The sequence below is a fragment of the Condylura cristata genome, unplaced genomic scaffold (assembly GCF_000260355.1).
Source record: "Condylura cristata isolate star-nosed mole 26May11 unplaced genomic scaffold, ConCri1.0 scaffold00015, whole genome shotgun sequence".
NCBI lineage: Eukaryota > Metazoa > Chordata > Mammalia > Eulipotyphla > Talpidae > Condylura > Condylura cristata.
The window spans coordinates 24589305-24615059 of NW_004567116.1; the positions used below are offsets into that span (position 1 = coordinate 24589305).

At 36.4% G+C, this 25755-nt stretch overlaps 1 protein-coding gene across 2 annotated transcripts in view; it reads right to left on the reverse strand.

Moving 5' to 3' along the window:
* Positions 1–25755, reverse strand: part of NELL1 (NEL-like 1 (chicken)) — a 690112-nt gene that overhangs the window by 129434 nt on the left and 534923 nt on the right. For both annotated transcript variants that reach the window (XM_004682976.2, XM_004682975.2), the window contains exon 15: positions 21757–21852. In XM_004682976.2, the coding sequence (XP_004683033.1) occupies positions 21757–21852 (96 nt within the window). The remainder of the gene's footprint in view (positions 1–21756; positions 21853–25755) is intronic.

Below are 25755 nucleotides of genomic sequence, written 5' to 3' on the forward strand. Positions count from 1 at the left end.
CTATCTGCAGCCACAGCAGCATGAGTCCCTTCCCCCATCAGGTGGCTGACCCACATGGCACAGCAACCTCTCCTGACTTGCCTGCTGCTCCCCTTAGCAGTGCATTTCAGTAGATCCACATGTCTTTCTCCCCACTCTGTCTCTGGCAGTGAATCCTCACCATCTGTACCTCTGGCCTATGTCCCAGCTCTTGTAAGCATAAATAAATGAAAGAGAGAGAGAGAGAGAAAGAACAGGCTAATATCTAGAATATCTATGGTCTAACTCTTGTTAATTAAAAAAATATATATTTTAATTTATACAGAATTTCATGTCTCATATAAATGTTAATGTTTAAGATGCACAGTTTTTAAATAGTTCAAAAGGTGACTCTAAAGCATAAGACTGATACCTATTTGTGTAATATTAAAGATTTAATTTATATACTTACATATATTTTACATGAATTAATAACATACAAAATGCTTACTTTGAAATTAAAAAGTTAACTATACATACATAAAATTATGCCAGAAAAAACAATGACTACTTAGCCTTAGGTATAAAGATTGTGAATAACTTTAATTTTCTCTTTTTACTTTTCCTTTTTTACAATGAGAATGTATCATTTTTAACCAAAATTTTGAATATAAACAGTAGTAGATTCTTTAATATAGGTGAAAAATGTACTCATTCATTCCTGTTATAAGAGCCAGTCTTCAAATATTTTATACTATGTTAATTTTTAAAAGATCTGTAAGTCTTTTATATACTTTGCACAAAACATTGGTCCATATTTAGTGTGGTCTTTGTAAGTCATGTGTGTAAGTACGCACATGTATACATCCCCCTCATATACCATTATATGGCATATAATGTAGATATTTGTAATGTTATGTCCACAATTCACTGCAAACATTACAGTTATGAAATTTTTCACAATTACTTAAAATAGCAGCACCTGAAAGATGTGACTAACTCATCCTTCCCCATCTGAGCAACCAAGCTATCTTGAGAAAGAGAAAGATCTGCTTACTCAAGCTATCTTGCGATTTCTCACTAAAAAAACAACTGTTCATGCCATTCTCTCTGGAATGCTATTGCTCTACTTTGAATTGGATATATTGATATATTCCTTAAGGTTCTAGCTAAATGCCTATCATTCATGACAGATTTATTTTTTCCTCTATTTCCCCTAAACAGAAGTAAAACCTCTCTTCTAAAATCTTACCACAGATCTTTATGGCTCCCATACAGAATCTATCATTTTAAAGCCACGTATTACTACTTTTTATGTTTCTCACCTCCCAGGTAACTCCTCATCTGCATTTCCTGCAAATCATTTTTGTATATAGCAAGTAGCTGGTAACCACTAATAGGCCAAATGAACTCAGGTGCATTCTGCAATTTACTTGACAAATAGAATTTCTTACCTTTTTTTTTTCTCCACATAAATCTCTTTTTTTTTACTGGGGTGAGATCAGTTTCTCATCCTTAACACTTTGAAACCAATTTTATTTACTAAATGGATCACAGAGGATTTTAAAATATTTTAGATGTGAATGAGTTAAGTAATTTGATAAATAGGGTTATACCAATTTGCTGCCTTTGGTAAGTGCTTTAGAAAATATTTGCATTCAAATACTTCCCTCCTTCCAGCTTCCGTAAAGATTTTTCTCCATAGCAAGTTCACAGGACAAAGGTTACTCAATTACTGACACTTTGATGACAAGCACTGGCAAAAAATTTTATTTATGTAACAAATGAAGCCTCATTGTAAGCTATTTTAGTAAAAACTGCTATTGCCAAAACTGGAAACTGCAGACTCCTGAACAAAAAAAAAAAAAGGGGGGGGGGACTGAAAAGATATTTAAATCCTGCATGAAGTGATCTGGTCTCTCCAGGTCAAATGTCATCTCAGGTAATGTTTATTTTCCCCTAATCAATAAATTCTCATACTTGGTTGATTTTGAGGATTGATGTTTCTTGTTTATTATTTTTTCAGGCTCCTTCACCTTTGAAACTTCAATTCAGCTTCTATTTTCAGAGAGGCCAATGTAATTTCTACTGATGTCAAAAAGTAGAATTATGCTTAATATTTCATGCTTTGCAAGGTTCTACATTGTAACATAAGTTGAGATACTTCATATCTAATGCTAAATAATGGAGAAATTATTAGTACTAGAATAATAGAAGAGATTGCACTCCATAATCACTGATGTCATTTCACTGAGTGAAGTGAACCCCAGGAAACTGAATAAATCATTTTAAAAGTGAAAAATAAATATTTCTTAGGTGTCTTGCCCGAGGGACCAGAAAAGGAATTTCTTTCTGTATGTTTTACTTGACCAAATACAGATTCAAGAGTTAGAAAGAATTTCTGAGTGTGTTACCAGTTCACTAAAACCATTTCATAATCTGCTTGATCTCTCCCAGAAGGGATACATGACTTTCCTAAATGTGATTAAGTTGCAATTCAAGCCATCTCACTTTTATTACAAACAAAGGATTCTACTCAGCTCAGGATCTCATTCTCCAGAAATGCAGGAATTCTGATTAGTTTCAAAGGGAGAGCAGATACAGAGAGGCTAAAGCAATCAGTCAGGGCAGGCATGTCTTCTCACTGTTAACCTTTCAAATTTCCCTCTCCTATATTGCCCATTTTCCAATAAAGCTACTCAAATGTAATCCTTCTGTGTTTTGTTTGTTTGTTTGTTTGTTTTTTTAACCTCTTAGAGGTTTTCATAGGGAATTTTCTCATTTTAATTGCTTCCAGATAAAATGACATATTTCTTAATTATCTCCAACCCACTTAAGGTAAATTGTATATATCTCTTACAGCTCCAAACAAACCTGCTTCATATGAGTTCTGTTAAAATTGGTAGAACTCTACACAGGGGATACTGGTAATTTTGTTCATTCTGAGTAGGCAAACTTAGTTAGAAAACAATGAATTTCAATATATCTTCTTATTAATCCTGTGTAATAACTGAGTAATTTTATCATATGTAAGCACTACTTTTGGAGATACTAATTAACAATTAAAGTTTAAAACATGTAAGTAGTCTTAGAAGTCTATAATGGGTAACAGTAGGGAATGGCACACTCAGATTATATAACTTCTGCTAATGTTAATTAATGTGTCTCTTCTCCCAAGAAACATAATCAATTAACCCAGGTACAAAATTCTCATCCTTTAAGATGACTTTGTGTAGGGAATTGCTGACTGAATTCTGCTCACACACTTTAGATACAAGAATAACTCTGTCAAAGAGAGTCCCAGATGAAAAATCTCTACCTGAAGTTACAAAGGATAGACAAAATGTACACACACGAGTTCTGCATGTATTATTTATACTAATATTTGATGAGAAAATTTTGAAAATAATATAGCTATAGGGGTAGGCAGGCCCTCCCTTTGAATTCATGTCCCTATGCTTTTATTAGCACTTAAACATAGGTAATTTTTTATATATTCTAAGCTTCAATTTTCTTGATTGCAAATAAGGATGAGAATAACATCTAATCCTGTAGGGTGAATGTGAGAATTAAAGGAACGAACTTATATAAAGTGCTTAGAAAAGACTGAGAGGGAAGAGGAGCTCGATACGTGGTTCATATCTTGCCCACATTGTGTCTTTGCATGGAGATAACTTTCATATCTCTATGAACTCAAGTTGTCTTCTTTACTGACCCCAGATTTGACTGGTTTCTATTCTTTGGACCATTCTACCAAAATAAGACAAGCTATTCTAATACCCAGACCTGAAAAAAATCTCTATTGTGGATTGTACTTCTGGGATATGATACCTATAAAACAACATGATATTCTACTCAGCCTCCCACCACACACACACACACACACACACACACACACACACACACACAGAGTGCATATTTAGAAGGTGATCTAAAATACTTCCTAGTCAATCTGTTCTCAGTATATTCTCCTATACTAGTCTATTATAGCATTTTTGTGAGATTCTAATTTACTAGAATATAAGTACATCCGAAGGTTACAGCAATTCTCATTTGTGTCTTATAATGCCAACCATCTCCAAGTGATGTAAATTTTTATGAATAATAGTCACACAAGAAATATTTAAAAAGTGTATCTTCTTTTAAATCGGCACTTATTTCTGGACTCACAACATCCTGTTCTTGTCAAAACAATTTCCTCATTAGCCACAGAATTTCTTTTGGTTGTACTATTTTCTATTCAGTGTTGTTTGCTGTTTAATTCTTACTTTTTACATTGAATAAAATGTATTCAATTGTAATTATCCTTCCCAAATTTAATTTTGCTCTTCTTCGCCCAAAGCTATCAAAGCTTTTGACCCTCAGGTCTTTCTATATTATTTCTCAGTTCTCCCTGGTATTTGTGACTTCCACTAAGGACCATCTGCAGATTTAATTAACTTGTTGAATCCTCCTTCTTCTAGATCATTAATGAAGTTCTTAAATAAGTCTGAGCCCTGTGCTCATCTCTTTGGTATCTTGATGGTCCTTCAACCCCAATTATGTACTACAATTCCCTTTATCATTTCTTTTTATTTACATCCTCTTGGTCACTTCCCAAGACATTGAAACGTTCACTTTCAAATCATTTGAAATTACAGTTCAAATGAAATTTCATGTGAAATAACCTGATGTTTTAAAACCTGATTTTACTATCCTTAGTGAAACAGCAATTTATAGTCCCAATTTCCCATAATATCCTGCAAATTTAAAGGAGTAACTCAAACATTTAACATCTTAAATAATGCTCTATTGATCTTTGAAATTGGATAGGTATTCTACTGCCAAAGGGGAAAAAATACATTTTATCTTTCTGGAAAGTCTCTTCTAAAAAATTTTATGAAGAATTTAATTATCATGGGATACTTGCAAAATTACATTCCTTCTCCCAAACATTCTTCCTTCTGAAAAAGAAGCATTTTACATTAGAATAATTTTGCAGCTGGTTATAGCACTATTATTGCTATACATTCTCATGTTAGCCAGGGTTACATGCAACTTCATCTATAGGGGAGAAACAATTTAAAAATGAGGGCTAGTTTCCAATTTAAGAAGCTCTGTTGAATATTCACATTTGTTTCTGCTTTCCCCACCAAACACTAATAAAATAATGATGACAGTAAGAAAGGAAAATCACACTGGAAATAAAAAAGTGGCAACAATTTTTTTGAAGGAAAGATATGGATTAGGGTTAACTCACTCAAAACACATAAAAAAAAATAACTCATGAGGAAAGTTAAAAAAAAAACACCAAATAACATAGGAATTGGTAGCATCAAGTATCTCTGGAACTATGGAGAAATCTGAGGGTAAAATAGTGGGGATGAGATAAAGAGGCAGTTTAAATCTTCTGAGTTGTTCCCTCACTCTAGACAAACTTCTGCTTTTCCCTATCCTAGCAAAAGCCAGAGGTTTATTCTCAGCAGAGGATATCACAAGATGACAGTTGAAACAATCATAGATATAAGAATAAAAACAAGGAAATTAAGTGAAAATTTACACACTACATTTTGAAATCTTTTGCCCTGCCTTCTCACTTAGATTTCAGGACATCAGCAACCAACATTTATTCTTAAAAATATTTAATTCCTTTATTATTTTTAAAGAACGTTCTCTGAAAGTTATGAATAGCTCAAAAGAATGACCCTAAAATTATTCATACCAACATCTTACATAGTTAAAGTTGCTATTTCAGCCAACTTTATAACTTGTTTCTCCTAGAAGCAAGCATGAGCCAAGACTACTAGAAAAGCCAAAGACAAAAACGAACTAGACAAAAATCAACTTCGTTAAACTGACCTTGACTCAGTTAAAAAAAAAAAAAAAAACCTTGAAAAATTTCTTGTTACTATACTTAAAAACATCAAAGAAGATATGAAAACAATTTTGAAGAGAAAATGATCATAAAATGAGCTAGTTTCAAAAAGCAACAATAACTTTTGGAAGGGCAAGCTGATTGAATACCCCTACAGCTTCCTCCCCCAAAACAAAATAAAGTAAAAAGCACGGGACATGGAAAATAAATAAAAATAACAAAAAATTAAAAGACCATTTAAAGATTTAGCACACAAGAAATGGGAGTTCCAGAAATGGGGAAGAAAGGAAATGCAGGTGAATAAGCCAGTAAAGAACGTTAGTTTTTTTTTTTTTTTTTAATCGCAGAAATGAAACTAGAAATTTCAAATTGAAAGCCTCTTTCAAGTACTAGGATAGCAGTTAATAATAAGCCTTCATGAAGATACCATATCAAATTTTAGAATACTGTGCTGTGGATAAAAAGATCACAATTTTTTAGAAAGACAAAAATGTGTAACACACATGTTATCAAGAATAGTGTGGCACTGTATGTTTCAAAAAGTACACTAAAAATAATACAACAGAGCCCCCCCTTGTGGCACAACGGGTTCAGATGAAGCACTGCAAGCCGGTGGCAGCCATTTCAGTGCGAGTTGGATCCCCGCCCCCAGGTGACCTACATGGCACACAGATGGTTCCTGACCTGCCCGCTGCTACCCTCAGCAGTGTACTTTCTTGATCTGCCTGTTCTGTTTCCCCATTCTGTCTCTGTCTCACCACCCCTGCACCACTGGTTTGTAAAATAAATAAATAAAGCTTAAAAAATAATAATACAACAGAATTATTCCTACATTATTACAAAGAAAAATGCTTTTAACCTAGAATTTTAAATCCATGCAATCTATCATCTCAGTACAAAGTAAAGAGCCTTTTGGCACATAACATCTGAAAATTTAATTTCACACACTCTTCCTAAAGAAGTTATTTGAATATATATCACCTGTAATTCAAATGATGCCATAATTTAAAAAGGAATTAAGGAAACAGAACACCCAACAAGAAAGAGATGAGGCTGAAAGGAAATCTAAAGAAAACACCTATTTTTTAGCCCAGAAGAGTTTCAGTCTACAAAATTCATATTGCTGTATAGGATGGAGGAGGTCAGAAGGATCTAGAAAAGCTTTTCATTAAATTAAAGTTATTAACTATAAACTACCCTAACATTTCAGTGAGTTGGAAGGTTTTTTTTTTTAAGATTGAGGTTTTTTTTAAAAAAAAGATTTATTTATTTGTGCATACAGAACTGGGGTACAGGCTAGAGAAGCAGGGACGGTGAGAGGATTCACCAGAGACAGAGTGGGGAGCAGAACAGGTCCACTGATGAAGCACACTGCTAAGGGGAGCAGCAGGCCGGTCAGGAGAGGTCTGCCATGTCATGTGGGTAACCTCCAGGGCAGGGATGGAACTCATGCCGAGGTGGCTTGAGCTTCTTAGGGCTGTGCTTTAACCCACTGCACCACCAGGGAGGGCCCTGGAAGGATATTATTACTTGAGGATTTTAGTTGCAACAATGTTGAATGAATAATATTTTGATTAAACAAGCAATAATAAATGAGATTACTACATCTGAGGGGAGGTATCTTACTGTCAAACCAGTAAGAAAGTTGTAAAAGAATTTAAATTATAAAAAAATATATAAAAGCGACAGAATAAGACATTTACTGCACAAAGAGTTCTATATAACATCTCTACAAAACGTTGTTGAAACTGAAGAAAGAAGAGTGATGCATAAATCATTAAGGAAATGCCTTTCAGTGATACCTTCAGCAATGCAGATAGCTGGAAACTTATCAGAATAACACTGACTATTGTGTTGTAGCAGCAAATTCCAGTCACAAACCTAGCAGCTGTTCAAGCCTCAGTTCCCTAATCTACACAATGAAAATAATTAGAGTATCTATCCTATAATCTACTTATGTCCTTACAATAGTGTCTGGAACAGAGCCAACCACCTTAAAAACACTAGCTATAGGTATGCTAATAGATTGAGAAATAGAAAAGTTCTTTTTCTCTCAGATGTCCAGAAGCTGGGTGCTAAAACTACTAAAATAAAAGCAAAGTGGTTCACCCTGAAAATGTATCACTTTACTTTAAAATGAGTTTTCCTGGAGGAAAATAACAAGGGTGTTAAATCAGGGCAAGATCCGCAGGTACATATGAAACAAACATCTGACCTCGCCAGAATCACGCAGATTATCAGTACAATGATTACCCATGAACAACTGTTCAGAGAACTTCTGATTTTTAAAATTTCACTTCCCTGAGTTTACATTAAGTCCTAACATGTCTGCTTTTCTTTCCCCCCCTCAGGTTAATATTTATTAGTGCCTGTTGAAATTGCTTCATCATTGGGAGACTCATATTGCTTTTTTATTCCACTTTATTTTCATATCTTGGAACTGAAAGATTTACAAGAATACCAACTCGGACCTTACTAAAAATATCAAACAGGATTTTTAAACCTCTGTGAATGCTTCTTTCTCACATGGAAATGACTCTTAAGTCATTATGGTTTTTTTGAGACACTAAAAAAAAAAAAAAAACCAACAAAAACCTTTGAAAGTGTCTGTGACTATACAGTGACAGGTATTACCTACACTTGATAATACTGTCCCTAAAAACTGAAGGGACACATGCCAGTCTGAACTTTGTGCTTCTTAACTACTGACAAATAAATTTATCATCAGCTACAATTTACTGATGAGATTTTCTCTAATCCTCATAACACTATTGAGAAATACTTGCAGACTGAGGAGTTCTAGAACTTCCTTAGTGCCACAGGGTGAAAAACAAGGAGTTTCCAGTCAAAAGGCTAGACTGTACCCCCATGGTCCTGATATCCAAATGGCCTATGGGTAAAAGGGTTTGAAAGTGGCCTCCTTATAACACTTTCAAAGTTAAGCCTCCATAGCAATAAGTTCAGATCACAAGAGATGAGCACTTCTGAAGTAGAAATTTGGGGATAGCATGGTTTAATGAGTTATTTCTTTTGAAAGTATAATAAGCCAGCAGAGAGGTATTCAAATCCCAATGACTCCCCCCTTATTAACTTTATAAACTTAAGGTATTTCTTTAATCTCTTAGCCTCCTCTGTAGAAAGGATGAGGATAATATATCCCAAACACAGTTATTTGTGATTAAGAGAGATGATATAGTGCCTGAAAATATTCATTGGAAACTATTAAGATCTATATTAAATGATGTATTATTTATTCCAGTCTCTTCTAAGGAAGATAATATTATCTGAAGGAAAGTTACTTTCTCAGAACATCAACAAGGTATAGATAATATGAAGAATTTAGCAACACACACTATAGAAACCATAGTTCAACTGAAAAATACAATATGAGCTCTGACAATTGTCAAAATGTCTTTATTCAGCCTTTCCTTTCTGATAGGTCTATTGAAGACAATGTTTAAAAGTTTTCAGGCTCGGCCCTCCCTGGTGGCGCAGCGGGTTAAAGCACTCCACTGAGAAGCTAAAGCCACTTCCGCATGAGTTCGATTCCCGCCTGCCCGGGAGGAGACCACATGGCGTGGCAGACCTCTCATGACCCGCCTGCTGCTCCCCTCAGCAGTGTACTTCGTTGATCTGCCTGTTATGCTCCCCACACTGTCTCTGGTGAAGTCTCTCACTGCCCCTGAGTCTCTGGCCTGTACCCCAGTTCTGTATGTACAAATAAATAAATCTTTAAAAAAAAATTAAAAAAAAAGTTTTCAGGCTCTAGAAACTGTTAAAATTACAGTTCTGACACTTCCTAGTCCTATAATTATGGACCTATTATTTTATAGTTCATAATCTCAATTTCCTAAGTAAATCAGGATATCATTCATTTATTCATGCAATAGATTTTTCTCGACTGCTAAGTGCCAGATGGTATTCTGAGAGCTGTGGTTATACCAGAAAATATTAGTAAAAACCTTTGTTAATCATGGTGATCAATCTCCCAGTGGAGGTAGAGACATTAAACAAGACAGGTAAAAAAAAATATTCCATCTAAAATAGTGATAAGTGCAGTAAGAAAAACAAACCAGAGCTGGAGTGTTATACTTGGGGTACAGGGTTTGGGAATGCAATGTTAACAGAGTGGTAATGAAGAACTTAATAGAAGTTACATTTAAGTGAAGACTTTAGAGAGGTAAAGAAAAGAGCTTTGATGACATAAAGAAGACTTTATCAGGGACAAAGGCCTTGAGGTAAGCTATATGCTGAAAAATGGCATGGGGGCGCAGCATAGAATTATACAATATTAGCTAATCACTATGGGATGGAAGATACTGGCCAATGTCCGATTTCTGGGTTATGATGGTTCAATAACTATTTCACTCATCACTGGATCTAGCCTACCTTTTCTCCAAGAAGACTTACATCATCTCTGAAATATGGTCTGCTACTCACTTGACCTCAAAACCTACAAAATCATAAAAATTAAAAATTTCAAATACTCATGTTCATATTTAAAATCCTTGTGAAACTCTCCAGGCTATCAAAGGTACCCATAGCTGAGAAGCCATTGTGTCTGCAGAAGCAGCGTGTGCTGCTGTCACCATTAACGGTGGAGCTGGTAGGTGTGCCCAGGCCAAAGAGGGGCTGGACCCATGTTTGCTTACTTAAAAAGGCAGCTGAATTTTTACTGTACATGCTTGAAAATGTAGAGAGCAATTCTGAGCTTAGGGTTTAGATGTAGATTCCCAGATGAGCACATCTAGATGAACAAAGTCCCCCAAGATGCATCACAGAGCTCACAGAACTCATGGTCACATTAACCGACAGATGAGATCTCCCTGCCATACTGAGGATCCTTGCTGAAAAAGAGCAGATTGTTGCTAACCCAGAGGTGCACAGAAGGAAAAGATCCCAGAAGAAACTTAGTAAGTAAACTTATGGTTCAAGGATGGATCTGGCATTTAAAAAAAAAAAAAAAATAGGGGCCCTTCCTGTTGCAACAGGTTAAAGCACAACACTATGAAGCTATCCGCAGCCAGTGCAGCATGAATTCGACCCTTGGGCAAAGAGGTGACCCACATGGTGGGGCAGACCTCTCCTGTCTCACATGCTGCTCCCCTCAGCAGTGTGTTTCATTCAGTCTGCCAGTTCTGCTTCCCACTCTGTCTCTGGTGAATCCCCACACCTCTGGCCTGTACCACAGTTCTTATATGTACAAATAAATCAATCTTTTAAAAAAAAAAATGCAAAGATAAGAAAAGCAAAAAACAAACAAACAAAAAAAGATTTAGTCTAAGTTAGAACCTTCCCTAAACATTAAATCACTAGTTGGCTTAAAAAACTCCTTCAATATTCTGGCTAACATCTTCAGAAGTTGGGAAAACATTAATGCTCCATGACACACTGGTTAAATATGTAGAAAAAGAAATGTAAGCATTTCTAAAATGACAATGCATGCAGATTAAGGAAAATTCAGAAACGTCAAAAATGATGGTATTTCCACTTAGCTGGAGACAAAGCATCTGGAAAAATTAAAGCTTGCCATTAAATGCTTGATATTTTATTGAAAGTGAGTGCCATTATAATTGCTGGCAATAAATTAAAGGTACTTAAAAGTACAGTGTATAGCTCTTTGTTCCTCTCACATATCAAAATCCAAATGGGACTGCTCAATAATTTAAAAACCAGGAACGTGCTGATTTGGGCAGGATTTGCTGGGTCAGAGATGTGCTGTCAGACCAAGATCTGTGTATGGAAGGAAGACCATCTAGTTTATGTTTACCATTGTTCCTTCGCATATAATAATATTCAGAAATATGTTCAGCAAATCACATATGATGTCATTTATATTTCTTGTCATTTATAGTTTGGAGTGGGATCAGCAGGAAAAGGAGGGAAGAAAAATTTTAGTCCTAAACCACTTTGGTTTGGAGATACTGGGGGTGAATAGCGATACCAACTTAAGATTCTCTAGGAATGTTTTTGGGGAAAGACAAGTTAAGCTGTATTGCAGGGATGGGTGGTAGAAAAGGAAATGAACCAGATAAGCAGGAAATTCAATGAGATCACTTAATTTAAAGAAAGTCAAGTTGATTGAACAAGACTGTAGGGGACTAACATCTGAGCATCTGAAAACTATTTTTTTTTTTGAAAACTATTTTTAAAGATAAGGTTTAAGTGAAGATTTGTGCATTTTGTGACTATGTTTGGTGACAGATGTCTTCTAGACTTTGAGGTGATCATTTTGCAATATCTACCAGTATCAAATTAAGCTCTAGGGCAGTAGGAGCTTATCAGAAACCTTGTATTGGAGAGAGAGAGCGAGCGAGCTCTGTCACTAACACAGTGACAAAGCAAGCAGGGGACTTGTGATTTCAGTTGGGGGGAGGGTCTCTCTGAGATGGTAACACATGTGTAAAGACCTACATGACATGAGGGAGCTGCTGGTGAATACATCGAAGGGAAGAACATTCCAAACAAATCAAACAGTAGCAAGACAAGACTAGCAAGTTCTTGGGAAATCAAGAAGACAATTATGATTGGAAAATAAAGTAACAGTGTGAGTATGTGAGTGTGTGTCATGGAGAGTTACACTTATTGTGTGGGTGGAGAAATAACAGAAACAGAGCCCAGAGTCTTGTAAATCATTGTGATGATCTACATTGCAATGTAATTTTATTGAGTAAAAACGGAAAGCCATGAAGGAGTGGGACCAGAAGAGTAACTGCATCTAACTTAATTGTTAACAATGTCCCCTTGACTACCAGGCTGAGGAGTAGAGGCCAACAGTAAAAAGGAAATGATTTCAGAGCTTTGTAGCCGTGACCCAGTTTAGAGGGGGTGTGTCACGTGTGCAGTGGTAGTGGAGATGGTCGCTGCACTGAACCTTATAGCATGTGGGCATGCAGCACAAAACAAGAAGTCAAGGGTCAGTTGAGCCCAGATGGTGTGAAAGGATAGACTTCTGTCATCAACTGGGGTGAATAATTTGAGAGGGAAGAGACCATTGATACTCTAGAATACTGAAGACCCTTAATGGACAACTTTTTCTATTAAGTTAACATCATATATTTGTTATCAGCAAGTAACTCTGTATGTGCATTACAGGCAGAGAGAATTTTCCAAGTCAAACCAAAAAGAACCTCAGGAATTTGAAAAAAAAAATAAGGGACATTTGATTTTGGATTTTATTTAGGATGTACAGAAAGGATAAACAGGAAAGCAGGAGAGGCAGATAGGATCATGGGCATCTTTGTATATTTCAACTTCAGTTTGCAAGCAATAAGGAGGTACTGAAAAGTTTTCTTAGCAAGATACTATTTAATAAAATAATCTTTGAGAATCTCACTCCATGGAATCAAATGTATTTTTTAAAATTGCTGCCATTTAAAGATAACTTCAAGTTTCCTGTTATACTGGAGAATTCTTTAAAAGCTCATTAATCAACCAATCTAGAAGCTGCTTATCTTTTCAGCCACTATTAAAATGAATGCCTAGATCTTGCTGTTTTATCCATCATATTTTGAATCCATGTGAAAATTTGCAAGTAACTACCTTTTTCAATCTGTGGATTCTATTAGGAGAGAGTGATTAAATCTCAAGAGTTATATTGCTTTTTAGTCTGGCTATTTATTCAATTAGCCTTTTCCTATATGATCTAAAGTACATATTCTTGAATGCAAAGAATTCCTGGATATTAGTTACTATGGAAATTTTATATGTTTTGGACTCCAGTGGTCACATTTTCCAGAAAACCTGGATTTTCCTCCTTAGATATTTCACAATCATGTTTGTATTTCCCAGGACATAGGATTAAAAATGAGTGCATGCACCAAATTCCTGACTTTCACAGCTCAATAGTATAAGCTTGCCAAGTGGGAGGGATAACTGTTATCTAAATAATCAGGAATTATTTTCTGCATTACTAACTAGACAGGGTAATCTCTAAAAATCCCTAATAGCTTTAATTCATTTCATGGAAAATGTCAATACCTTATTAAATAGTTTGGTTCTCTTCACTTTGCTTTCTGGGAAAATATCCTTATAATGCTGCTGGGGAAAAAAAAAACATAATTAAAAAAATTATTTATTCATATAAGAACTAGAGTATAAACCAAGATGCAGGCAGTGAGAGGACTCACCAGAGACAGAGTGGGGAACAGAATAGGTGGATATACTGAAATACACTGCTGAGCAGGTGAGACAGGAAACATCTGCTGTGCCATGTGGGTCACCTCCCTGGCCCACAGGGGATTGAAATAATGCTACGTTAGCTGGTGATAACTTGATAATGCTGTGACTTTTTTTCTTTTTAAAGATTTATTTATTTGTGCATACACAGCTGGGGCTCAGGCCAGAGACTCAGGGGCGGCGAGAGTCTTCACCAGAGACAGAGTGGGGAGCAGAACAGACAGATCGACTAAGTACACTGCTGAGGGGAGCAGCGGGCGGGTCAGGAGAGGTCTGCCATGCCATGTGGTCACCTCTGGGGCAGGTGGGAATCAAACTCATGCGGAAGTGGCTTTAGCTTCTTAGTGCTGTGCTTTAACCTGCTGGGCCACCAGGGAGGGCCAATAATGCTGTGACTTTAACCCCTGTTAAAGGGATTAAAATTTTTGCACTGTTCTTTGTTAATGGCATCTCTCTCCTGATCCTCAATATAACATACTGTAATTCAAGTATCTTTCATGAGATTTGAAGTGGAATTATAATGTGTGATCTAAAATTGAAAATAAAAAATTCTGGTCTATATAAAATGTAGGGCCTTGTCTGTAAGTACCCATGTGTTATTCCAGTTTTAAGTACTTATTGAATTCAAAGTAAGCAGAATTCTACAACTAATTTTCCTTACATTAGTGTTTGGTAGATCATAAATATAAATGACTTCCAAGTTCCGTAGTTGGATACTTTCCCAGCACTTTCACAACTGTGTGCCTGTATTAACCATTAACTTCCTTTCAGTTTTGTAAACAAAACCAATACTTTCAATAAAGAATGTCGACGAAGAAAAAAAAAAAAGTGAGGCCCTTTTTAGAGACGGCTCTTAGGCAAGCTGAATGTTATAGCTCATATTTTCTCCAGAAGAAGGAGGAACTTCCTTTGTAAACATATCTAAGGACAACAAACCTCAAGCATACCTACAAAAGTGCACAGGAGGGTAAAAGACACAGTAACTAGTAGCAAAGTCTTAAGGTCAAAGTCTTTACTAGTAGTAAAGTCTTAAGGTCAAAGAACAAAGGTCAAAGTCTTTACTAGTAGTAAAGTCTTAAGGTCAAAGTCTTTACTAGCAGTAAAGTCTTAAAGTCAAAGAACAAAAAGGAACCAACAAAATGATCACCTAAGCTACACTGGCATTGCTAGAGGGGAAAATGCTTCTGGTGAGGTCCCACAAAACAGCATCAACCTAATCATAGCAAATCTGGCAGAGCAAAGACACACAACTGAGAACTGAGATATTTACAAGTCTAGTAACAGAGGTGCATAGATTCAGACCTACAGAAGGCTGAAAGAACCATCCAAACAAAAGGAAATTTACCTGGAACTCCCCAGACATCAAAGACCCTTCCCCAAAGTACCTCAGAGTGGAACTACCAAGTGCAGATGGCACAGCAAGAGAGGGGGGATGAATCTTACACCTGTTACATGAGACCTTCTCCATAGTGATCTCGAAGTCTCTTACTCAGGTAAGATTCGTGACACATGTATTTAAAATATGACACAGAAAGACAAAAACAGAAACTTTTAAAAACTGCTTCTCACTCTATTCCTCCCCAAATATGATAGGCTGATGCATGAGAAGTCTTTACTTAACTTTAAGACAGTATTAAGACATTTTTCATAATGTTGAAAGGATCCAAGTCACACAAACACCTGGTTAACCACAATGTACTTAATATTCTCTCAGCATTTGTTTTTCTCTGTTTAATGTCTGTTTCAGCGCCAAAACTTAGGGTCATGTTGAACATACCACTTCTACTTATTAAAAAACAGTATTTAATAGAATGCCTACCAGATACCAGGAAATTTTCAAAATATTCTCTATGGGGCAGTAAAGTGTTCTCACTTTATAAATCAAGAAGCCGGGGCACAAAAGTTTTTAGCAACTTCCTAAGATCACAGAGGTGGGACTCAAATTTTGGCAGTCTGTTTTTTACTGCTAGTTCCTAACCATATAGTTTTACCCTCCACATCATTAAATTGTCTTCCTTCATAGGTTTTTAGGGCTCCCTGGAATAGTTACACACAATGTGCCTCACTATTTCTCTATTTATTATACTGAGGTTACCTCTAGTGTATTATACTTTTAAATGACGTTTTTTAAAGATTTCAAGTGTTTTTTCAAGTATCATTCATGTACTCATCTCTGATTATTGTCTTAGTATAAATTCTAAAGAATGATTTGTTTAAGAGTATGGAAAATCATCGTTTCTTTTGTATACTTTCTCCTGTTTTAGTAGAAATTTGACATTCTGTATCATGTTACTAGTAAATAGTGGAATCTATGGGTAGAAAGCAGGATTTCAGTTTCCAAATGAAGAATTAAGAGGATTTTGTTTCTTAGGTGAATCTGGGGAATCAACAAAATGCTATGGAAATAATAGGTAGAGGGATGAGGGGAATCAACTTTTCACTGAGGCCTCAGATCTGCCTATATACAAAGCCCTCTAAGCTATCAATAATACAGTGAGAACTTGGTGTTAAATTTTCAATATCAACTCCAAGAAGTGAGAAATAGACAAAACAAACAAACAACAACAAAAAAAAAAAAACCAAACTTTCTTTCCAAGGACCATGGCTAAATTAAACACACCACAATTTCAGATGAATTAACTCTCCCCAGAGCAAAACTCTGTTGCATAAATTAATACCTATCAAGTTCCTAGGGTATTACATAAAATGTTTATAGGAACAGAGATAATATGAACTGGCAAATAACATGTGAATAAAGACATTTTATATTTGAATGGTCGATGACAGAACATAAGAGCTGGTGGGAGAAAGGAGTGATTCATTAGTGGATGGTGAGCACAATGCATGGCCCTGCCCTTCACGTACGGGGTGTCCTTGGGAGAGGAGCCTCAATTTTATCACTCATAACAATAATGATAGAATTAACGGTAATATCATTTCCAGACAGCCACAGTGTACCAGGTACCCTACAAAATGATTCAATCATAGATCCCATTTAATTGCACAATAATACAAGGTAATATCACTCTCTTTTCCATCAGTCTACTGAAGCTTGAGTCATTACATATATCTGACCCAATAGCAAGAATGCTGGGACAGAGCGGATTCTCAAATTGAGCTGTATGACTTAAGAGAGTATGCTCTAAACTCCTATTTTTCTTTGCATAATCCTGTGTTAGACACAACAAAGATATAAAAAGGCACAAAATCCAGTGGGCGACTATGGCTTGTTATTTACAGGAAAATAATTTACTTGATTCCCCATATAATCTGTTGGGAGTATTACTGTGACTGGGGGTAGGGCAAATAGTAATACTTAGTGGGCAAAGTCTAGTGATATTGCTAAACATCCTACATTGCACAGGATGGTTCTGCACAGCAAAAAATTATTTGGCCCCAAATGACAAAGGTATCAAGGTTAGGAATCCTTTGCTAGATGGGTTTCATTGGCAAATTCCTTAATGCCAAGTAGAAAACATTCCTTGGAGGATGATGGTAAGTAACATGCTGAACTTCATGTAGCTATTTGATTTTATATTTGAAAAGTTTCTAGGAAGAAGTCACATTGTTTCAGAACCTCCTTGGTGACTCAAGTTGTTAAGTTTTAGCACCATGAAGCTACAGGCAGCCACTGCAGCATGAGTTTCATACCCCAACAGGGAGTGACCCACATGGTACAGCAGACCTTTCCTGTCTCACCCTCACCCACTACTTAGCAGTGCATTTCAGTAGATCTGCCTGTTCTGCTCCCTGCTCTCTATGGTGAATTCTTTCACCACCACCCCTGCACTTCTGGCCTGCACCCCAGCTCTTACAGGAACAAGTAAAATAAATCTTTTTTTAAAAGTTGCATTATTTCGGGCCCCCCCTGGTGGCATAGCAGGTTAAAGCACAGCACTGAGAATCTAAAGCCGCTTCCGCATGAGTTCAATCCCTGCCTGCCCAGGAGGTGACCACATGGCGTGGCAGACCTCTCCTGACCTGCCTGCTGCTCCCCTCAGCAGTGTACTTCGTCTATCTGCCTGTTCTGTTCCCCACTCTGTCTCTGGTGAAGCCTCTCGCCGCCCCTGAGCCTCTGGCCTGTACCCCAGTTCTGTATGCACAAATAAATAAATCTTTAAAAAAAAGTTGCATTATTTCATTTTATTTTATGGTTATATGCACATTATCACATCCATCACCACATCACCACATCCTCTTAGCTCTCTTAGGGAGCTTATTAAGATGAGAATTTTCACCAGCAGCCCCTTTCTCACCTAAAAATAACAAAACTCTTAGCATTGATTTCTAATTATCTGCCTCTTTGCACATCTCCACATTCAGTGTGAAACAAAACAGAACTATGGGAACAGAGAAGAGCAAAGAGTAAGAGAAGAACCAATATACAAATTGTCCAGAAACAAAGGGGGTAATAGAATATTTGCTTCTTCTGAGTTCCGCAAGTCTGTTTACCAAAATCTCATCAATACAGAATACATGCTTGTAGAGGAATGTGAAGACCAGAAGGCCAGTAAAACTGTTGTTCAAAGATAAGCAATGCGAAGGCTGGAAGGCCAGTAAAACTGTTACTCAAAGATAAGTTTCAATCCTCCCTGGAGTAAAAGTTCCAGAAACTGACTGTTATCTGCACCAGGCTTCTGGCAAAAAGGGACTTGTGACTGCCCAGCCCTTCCCACAATGGCTTTATAAACCCACGACTTTAAAAAGCTCTAGGAGTATCCGCTGCGTTGGATTACTCTGGGTTGGACCCTAACTCAAGCTAGCTAATAAAGGTTCACTTTGCTTTTACATCAGACTTGGGTCTCGGTCATTACTGGACTCGGTGTGTCCATACTTTAACAATGCTGAATTGTTCATCTTTTTGCTATATAGTGAGTTTGTATACACAGTGAGATTTTTAACTTCATAAATTACAGAGACGCATTTTCTTTAAGCAAATAACTTCAATATTTTCACTCAGTTATTTGAACTCTGAAAGGCTGATTATCACAAGCAATAAATAAACAGTAGGGAAATGAAAGGAAATACTTTTTAAGCCTAAATTTAAGTGGATTCTCTATAGTCCAAATGGGACTCTTTAGTTAGCCCTGTAATTAAAGCAAACTAAATAAAAGATTTCCTGTAATCATGCCACAAGATATTCACATGCACGTGGGTCTCTTCTTTGCATCTTGAGCCTCAAGGCATTAGCAACACCATTCAATGCCAAATAGAACTGCGTAATATTTATTGCTCACAATCAATATGACAAAATAATTCAGACAAGGTATAGAATAGGTTTTCAGGGTTCGACCTATAATTCATCTAGATCCTTTATATACAACTGGTTGGAAATGATGTATTTTAACCTAAATGCAAGGGAAAAAATCTCCTAGATTAGACTGTTGGCCAATGTTAACATAGAATGGCTTTGCTACAGCTGGGGCATTTTATCATATACAGAGAAATCTTGTTTTGTTATATAGAAACTATGAATTCAAGAATTTATGATTCTCACGCTCAACTTTAATATTTAAATAGTAAATCATGTCCTGCTTATCTATTTTACCTTTGCCTCTGGTCTTGAGTTTATCTTCAGCTCTATTTTCCCCACACCACATTGTGGACCAAAATGCAAGCACTGATTTAATCAACCTTTTATTGAGCAGAATAAAGGACAGAGGCCAAATCAACAAACCATAAGAAACCGTAATCAATTTTTCCTGGGCTGCTTCTAATTTATGCTCTGGTCTGAGATCAATGTTTCCCCAACCCCAATTCTTTATAATATAAGTGATAAGAACTTGATAGTATGTGCTCTGGTTAAATATTACAGAAACAATAGAAGAACAATTCTTTAATAATAAGCAATCTGAGGACCTTGGTCAAAGTCCTGATTTATGGACTCTCCTTCAGACATTCTGATTCTCAAGATTGGGGTGGTTGCCCAGGAATCTGGGTATTAAAATAATAGGGAGTCCTTGAGGAAAAATTGGATTTTTTTAATATAATACAGACTTTGTGGAATGTAATTTGAATTATATTCTCAGTTCTAATATGGCTCTTACTCCATCTCCTTTTCTTTTCCCTGAAACTTCTATGGTTTTTATAAATCAATGGGAGATCGGTTTAAAAAAATCAATGATAAAACACTAACTCTATGTTACTCACAGTTACTTGACCTAGCTAAATATTGTTTTGCCATCTATAAAATAAGAGTAGTAATATCTATCTCTTTTGTTTGCACTTAACAGTAAAATATTCACTTAAAAAGCTCCAATACATAGTGCCTAATAAATAACATGCCACTAGCATTAACAGTAGTGGGGTCCATCACCCTCAGCATTATCATCATCATCATCATCATACCGTTCCATTAATTCCTGTGCACTCACTTTAAGAAAACACTGCAGTTCCAGAGAAAATGAGAATTTTTTTAGATATTTTAATCTTAAAAAGTTTAATTAAAATCAAATGCCATGCATAAGGGTATATGTGCTAAGTTGCCATTTAGTTTCTTTGCTTTTGACAAGAATTCTTCAACTCCACGTGGTAATTCTCATCCTGCTCAAAGGCAGAACTTTACACTTGTGTATGTCTTTATGGATAAGCCAATTGTTTTTTTAATAAATTTGACTTAATTTGATAATAATATTACAAAATATAGAAAGAATGGTGCACATCTTGCTTGCTGATTTCCTTGTTAAATAATTTATGCAGTTAAATTCTGACATGATTTTAAGAGGATCAGGCTGCCTTATAAATGTACAAGCAGTGAAATGTAATATGTCAAAAAAGTTGTGGTATAATAAATAGGTCCATTTAAAAAAGTCATTATGTAAATTCAGAAACCTTTAAGTATGAAGAACATGATACAAGAGGTTTACTTAGACAGCATTAGATACAGACACCCTCCTCCTCACCTAATAATAGGATAATGACTCCAGTACCAGATTTCCATTTTTCTAATCTTTACTATTGAGAGCTCCCAAGAGTGATGTTTCTGACTCAGAAAAACAGTAATTTTCACCTAACAAAACTCACAGGCAAATTCACAGACATATTCCACTTTATAAAACATAATACCCTACCTTGCATTGCTCCATACATTGGCACAATGTCACTGAACAGTAGATTTCATTTGCACAAACACAGGAGGCCTTCTCAACCAAGAGACTGTATGTCACAAAACAGCAAGCACCACAACCAAATGCAAGTGTCACATATATCGCAGATAGAAAGTGCACATAAGGAATCTTACCAATACTAAGTGGCTTATATTATCAGGTCCATGAGTGATAATGTCCCTAATAAACCAACATTAGAATAAAATCCCAAGCACGCCAATAAATAACTCCACCTGTTGCTGGAGTCATTTAATGTTTTTACGAAGGAGCATGAGGCTCTAATTTGGTTTCTGTTGCTGCAGCAGATTCTTGTGACTCCAGTAGTGGCATGTGATGCTTCCCGACAGGTGATAAGTGGGGCAGGTCAGTTAGTGAGGCTTTATCTCTAACTGGCACAAAAATGTACACGGAATAAAATAGCACAAAGCAGATGCAACCATGTTAAGTGAGATACATGGGTTGGCATGCACATGAAGCTCTATTTTTGGAGGCGCCTAGTAGGTGATCAAAAGGTAGCCACTTTGCAAGAGCCATAGACACCATGGAACTATGTATCAGGTCAACCCATAGGACTACAATAAATTCCTAGAGAAAGGTTTATTCTTTATGACTCTGCCTCTCTCTTCACCCAATGCCCCCACAGCAACAGGATAGGGTTACCTTTCTCGCAGTGACTTCCTGTGAATCCAGAAGGGCAGATGCATTTGTTAGGTGCAACACACGTTCCACCATATCTGCAGCCCTCTTCACAGAATGCTGTGGGAAAAGAATGAGAGATTTCTTTGCTAAACCGGAAACAAGGAAATTCATGATAAACGGCTTGAACACTGAAACATTGCTTCACTGCATAAGGAACACATAACTATGTTAACACAATTAAAAGTTTTAGTGCACAGAAATAAATGTAATTATAGCTATTTCACTGGTTTACAAGCGATCAATTGAAATAATGAATGTAAAATATTTAGCACAGTGCTGGTATGAATAGCTATTACTGTTGCTATTACTGTTATGTATTTGACATCAAAATACAATAAGTTGAGTAACCAAAAAGGCTGGATGAGATGGGATAAAGGCAAAGACATTTAAAATACTATTTTCAAAGTACTCTTGTTCACCAAACATCTTTTATGATTATGAAGACATTCTTGCATTATTTTTAAAAGCTTCAGAGTAGCAAATACAAGGTTGATAGCATAATAAATGTAGCTAAACACTTAGGTTTGAATATTGAAGACACTGCCAACATTTCTGCTATAAAAATAATGCCTCATAACTTAAACTGCCTCAGCCTGAAAATACTGTACCCAAGGGGAAGGACTGAGTTAAGCCTTTGGTTAATGCGCTTTGCACCATTTTCCCAAGTCCTAGTTCCACCTGTTGGTCTTTCCAGACTGGATTAGTCTCCCCCTTACACACCTGAATAGCACAGTTGATTCATTTTTCTCTGCAATAGTAAATCTAGTCAGACACTGACATACAACTCACTGCCATATTTTGTCTTATCCACTGGACTGTATGACACATGAGGACAAATATCACGATTGTGTTTGTCCCCATTTTACCATCCTCTCAGTATGTCAGCATGTAGTATGTGCTCAGAAATACTTGCCCAGAGAATTAACCTATGTGCTTCTAGTTGTTCTGACAGGAAAACTCCTGCCATAACAATTCTGTAATACTTTCATGCAGAATAATTTATTATCAAATCTTGCTGGGTGGCCAATAATTTACTATACTAAACCTGTGAAATTTTTCTTTAATGAGAATGATTGCAATTTGTCGACTCTTAGTTTCTTTTATTCATATAAGATTTAGGTGAGTAGGTGTTTTTATTTTTAATTGTAGTTAGAAAATGTCACCCTGGAAAAATGTCAGGCTTATATTTTGCCATCATCATCATAAATAATATGAGCCCAGCTTAATGTCTTTAGATAGTTGAACACTAGTTCAAGTATATATAACTCCTGACAATATTGTCATTTTCCACATCATATAATATCCTCTGGATGATTTAACATTCTTTAGCTTAGCAATCAATTGCAAAATTGTTTGCTTCTGCCAGAGGACAGACAGTGTGTACCTGGGTATTTGAATACCATTTCTGACTTGTAACTTATTTCTTTACAGAGACTAGTCCTTGAGTCCATGTTAAAAAATAATAATAATAATATTAGTTGCCTTGGTATGTTTATCGCAAACCAAAATATATTCAAATATATCTATATGTTATGTGCATAAAATTTTTTGTCACCCAAAATCACATAATCTGGGCTCTGGTGGCAAGCATTAGATGCCTGATATTTAAAGCTAGTTATGCAAAATGTGTAACAGAACTCACAAGCACCTTTGTTAGCCAGATGGCAAGCAGTAAGGAAAATTTCAAGAGGCATCAAAAACAAACAAAAATACAGGGGCAGCTTTGTTTTTTTGGTGTTACAATCAGTCTATCCAGATCTCTGTGCACAAATACATATGGACAACTGCAGATCTGCTTAGGAGACTGGGCATTATTTCATTGTTCAGGTGTGCTCTTGATTTACTCAATGCTTAGAAAGAAATAGGTTAACATGAACAAAGCATGAGCTGTTTGTGATATTATAAGGATATGATTATCATAACAAAGAAGGTGCTATGAAGAGAAATCAGTTAGTACTTATAAAAGACAAAATCACATTCAGCACATGAGGCTTGTAAGCATTTTACTACATAACATTATTTCACAGCAATACTAAGAAGACCACTGAGCATGGGCCAGGAACAACTTTGTGTTACCCAGATAATGTGACCCATCCCACAAAGTATTCAGATTCAGCGAGATGGGCTTAAGGTATCACTTTGCTATTATGTTGAATTTAGTTTCTAATAAGATAAATATTGGCTGAATACCAAGGGAGGAACAAATAGGCATTATAACTTCCACTATAAAAATGGTAAGACTGGGCCTTCCTGATGGCCCAAGGTGTTAAGTCTCAGCACTATCAAGCTATAATCAGCCTCTGGGGCATGAGTTTGACCTCAGCCAGGGAGCTGACCCACATGGTGCTGCAGAATTCTTCTGTCTTGCCCACTGCTGCTCCCCACAACACTTTATTTAAGTCAATACACCTGTTCTGTTCCCTACTCTGTCTCTGGTGAAACCTTTCAACCTCTGGCCAACACCCCAGTTCTTGGATGCATAAATAAATCAATTGTTTAAAAATAATGGTGAGACTGGGACTTAGAGCAGGCCTCCCCTTCACAGGTGTACATCTAGTAGATAGCATAACCAAAATGGAATCAAAACTCTGGCTTCAAAAATCTAATGTCCTCTGCTTATGTTTTCGTGCAAGTTTAGCTGCAAACTATTATTCACATGTGAAGTGTTATTCTATTGAATATATCCTTAAGAGCTAAGGAACTGATGACCACCTGAAAGAAAGATCCTACGTTCAAATGCATATGTTGCATTATAGAAGGGACATAGAGTTAGTTTCTCAGCTTGATAGCTCACTCCCAGCTGAGACACCAAGAGGGGAGGAGAAAGGACAGGAGGGAGGCATAATGCTTGTTGGTGGTTGAGTAGGGTGGTCGATGGACCATGGTGGTAATACCTGCTGGAGATGCCCCAATGTCACCCCAGCCCACCCCAGTATTAGTAAACTTTAGGGGAAAAAAAAAAAGGAAATAGAGAGCTGTTCACTTTCATATGCCTATAGTCTCATCTCCATTTTTGTCTGAGCCCATCCCTGCTTTACCCTATCTAGGCACATTCTAGTTTTTAATAGAATTTATCTGACATAAACAATAAATTGTCCACTAGGACCTTAGATGATTAACAAAATGATTTCAAAAAACACAAGAAAAAAACGGGGGGCGGGGAAGGGAGGGAAATGCACGGGACTATGGTGGTGGCACAGGGGTGATCTGGTGATGGGAAACCCGCGGGGATTACAATCGAGATGGCAAAAAAAAAAATGTGCAAAATGATGTAAAAATAAACTTTGTAATAAAAAAATAAATAAAAAAAAAAACACAAGAAAAAAAAGGGACATGTCATCCAAGCTTTACTTTGAGGAATTGAAAATGAATGCAAATAGGCTTTGTTGTGCAGCGTGAGTGGGATGGAGGGCTGTGGCAGTTTGGTGGTGGGGAAGATATGGTCGCGCACCCTGATGGGAGGAGTGTTACACTGTGAAAAACAAGGATATTCCTAAAAGGTAAAGAAAGGGAAAAAAAATGTACACAGTATTTATACCAGGATAGTCTCTTTCTGATTAAATATAAATCTGTTATTTCAAAGAAAAGCTCCTTGATATTCCCAGCACCCATAATTTGTATAGTATTACTGAGCTAATGGTATTGTCAAAACAAAAAGCTGAGTTACCACTAGCTTAGTTCCGGAAGAAGAGATGGTAAAAGACATGGTCTAAGTCCACACTCTGTATGTGGTAGGTGGATGACCTACAGCAAATTATTTCATTACTCTGGACCTCTTTTTTTTATTTATTTTTTTTTTCCAAGAGCAAAGCAGTAATGAAAATAATGGCATTCATGCAGTGCTATGTAAAGTAAACTATCAGCATAGGGTAACTGCAAGTAGAATGTGCTCAGAAAGTGGATATGATTGTTGTTATTTATCACCAGGATGTTGTATTTACAAATAATGATACTATTATA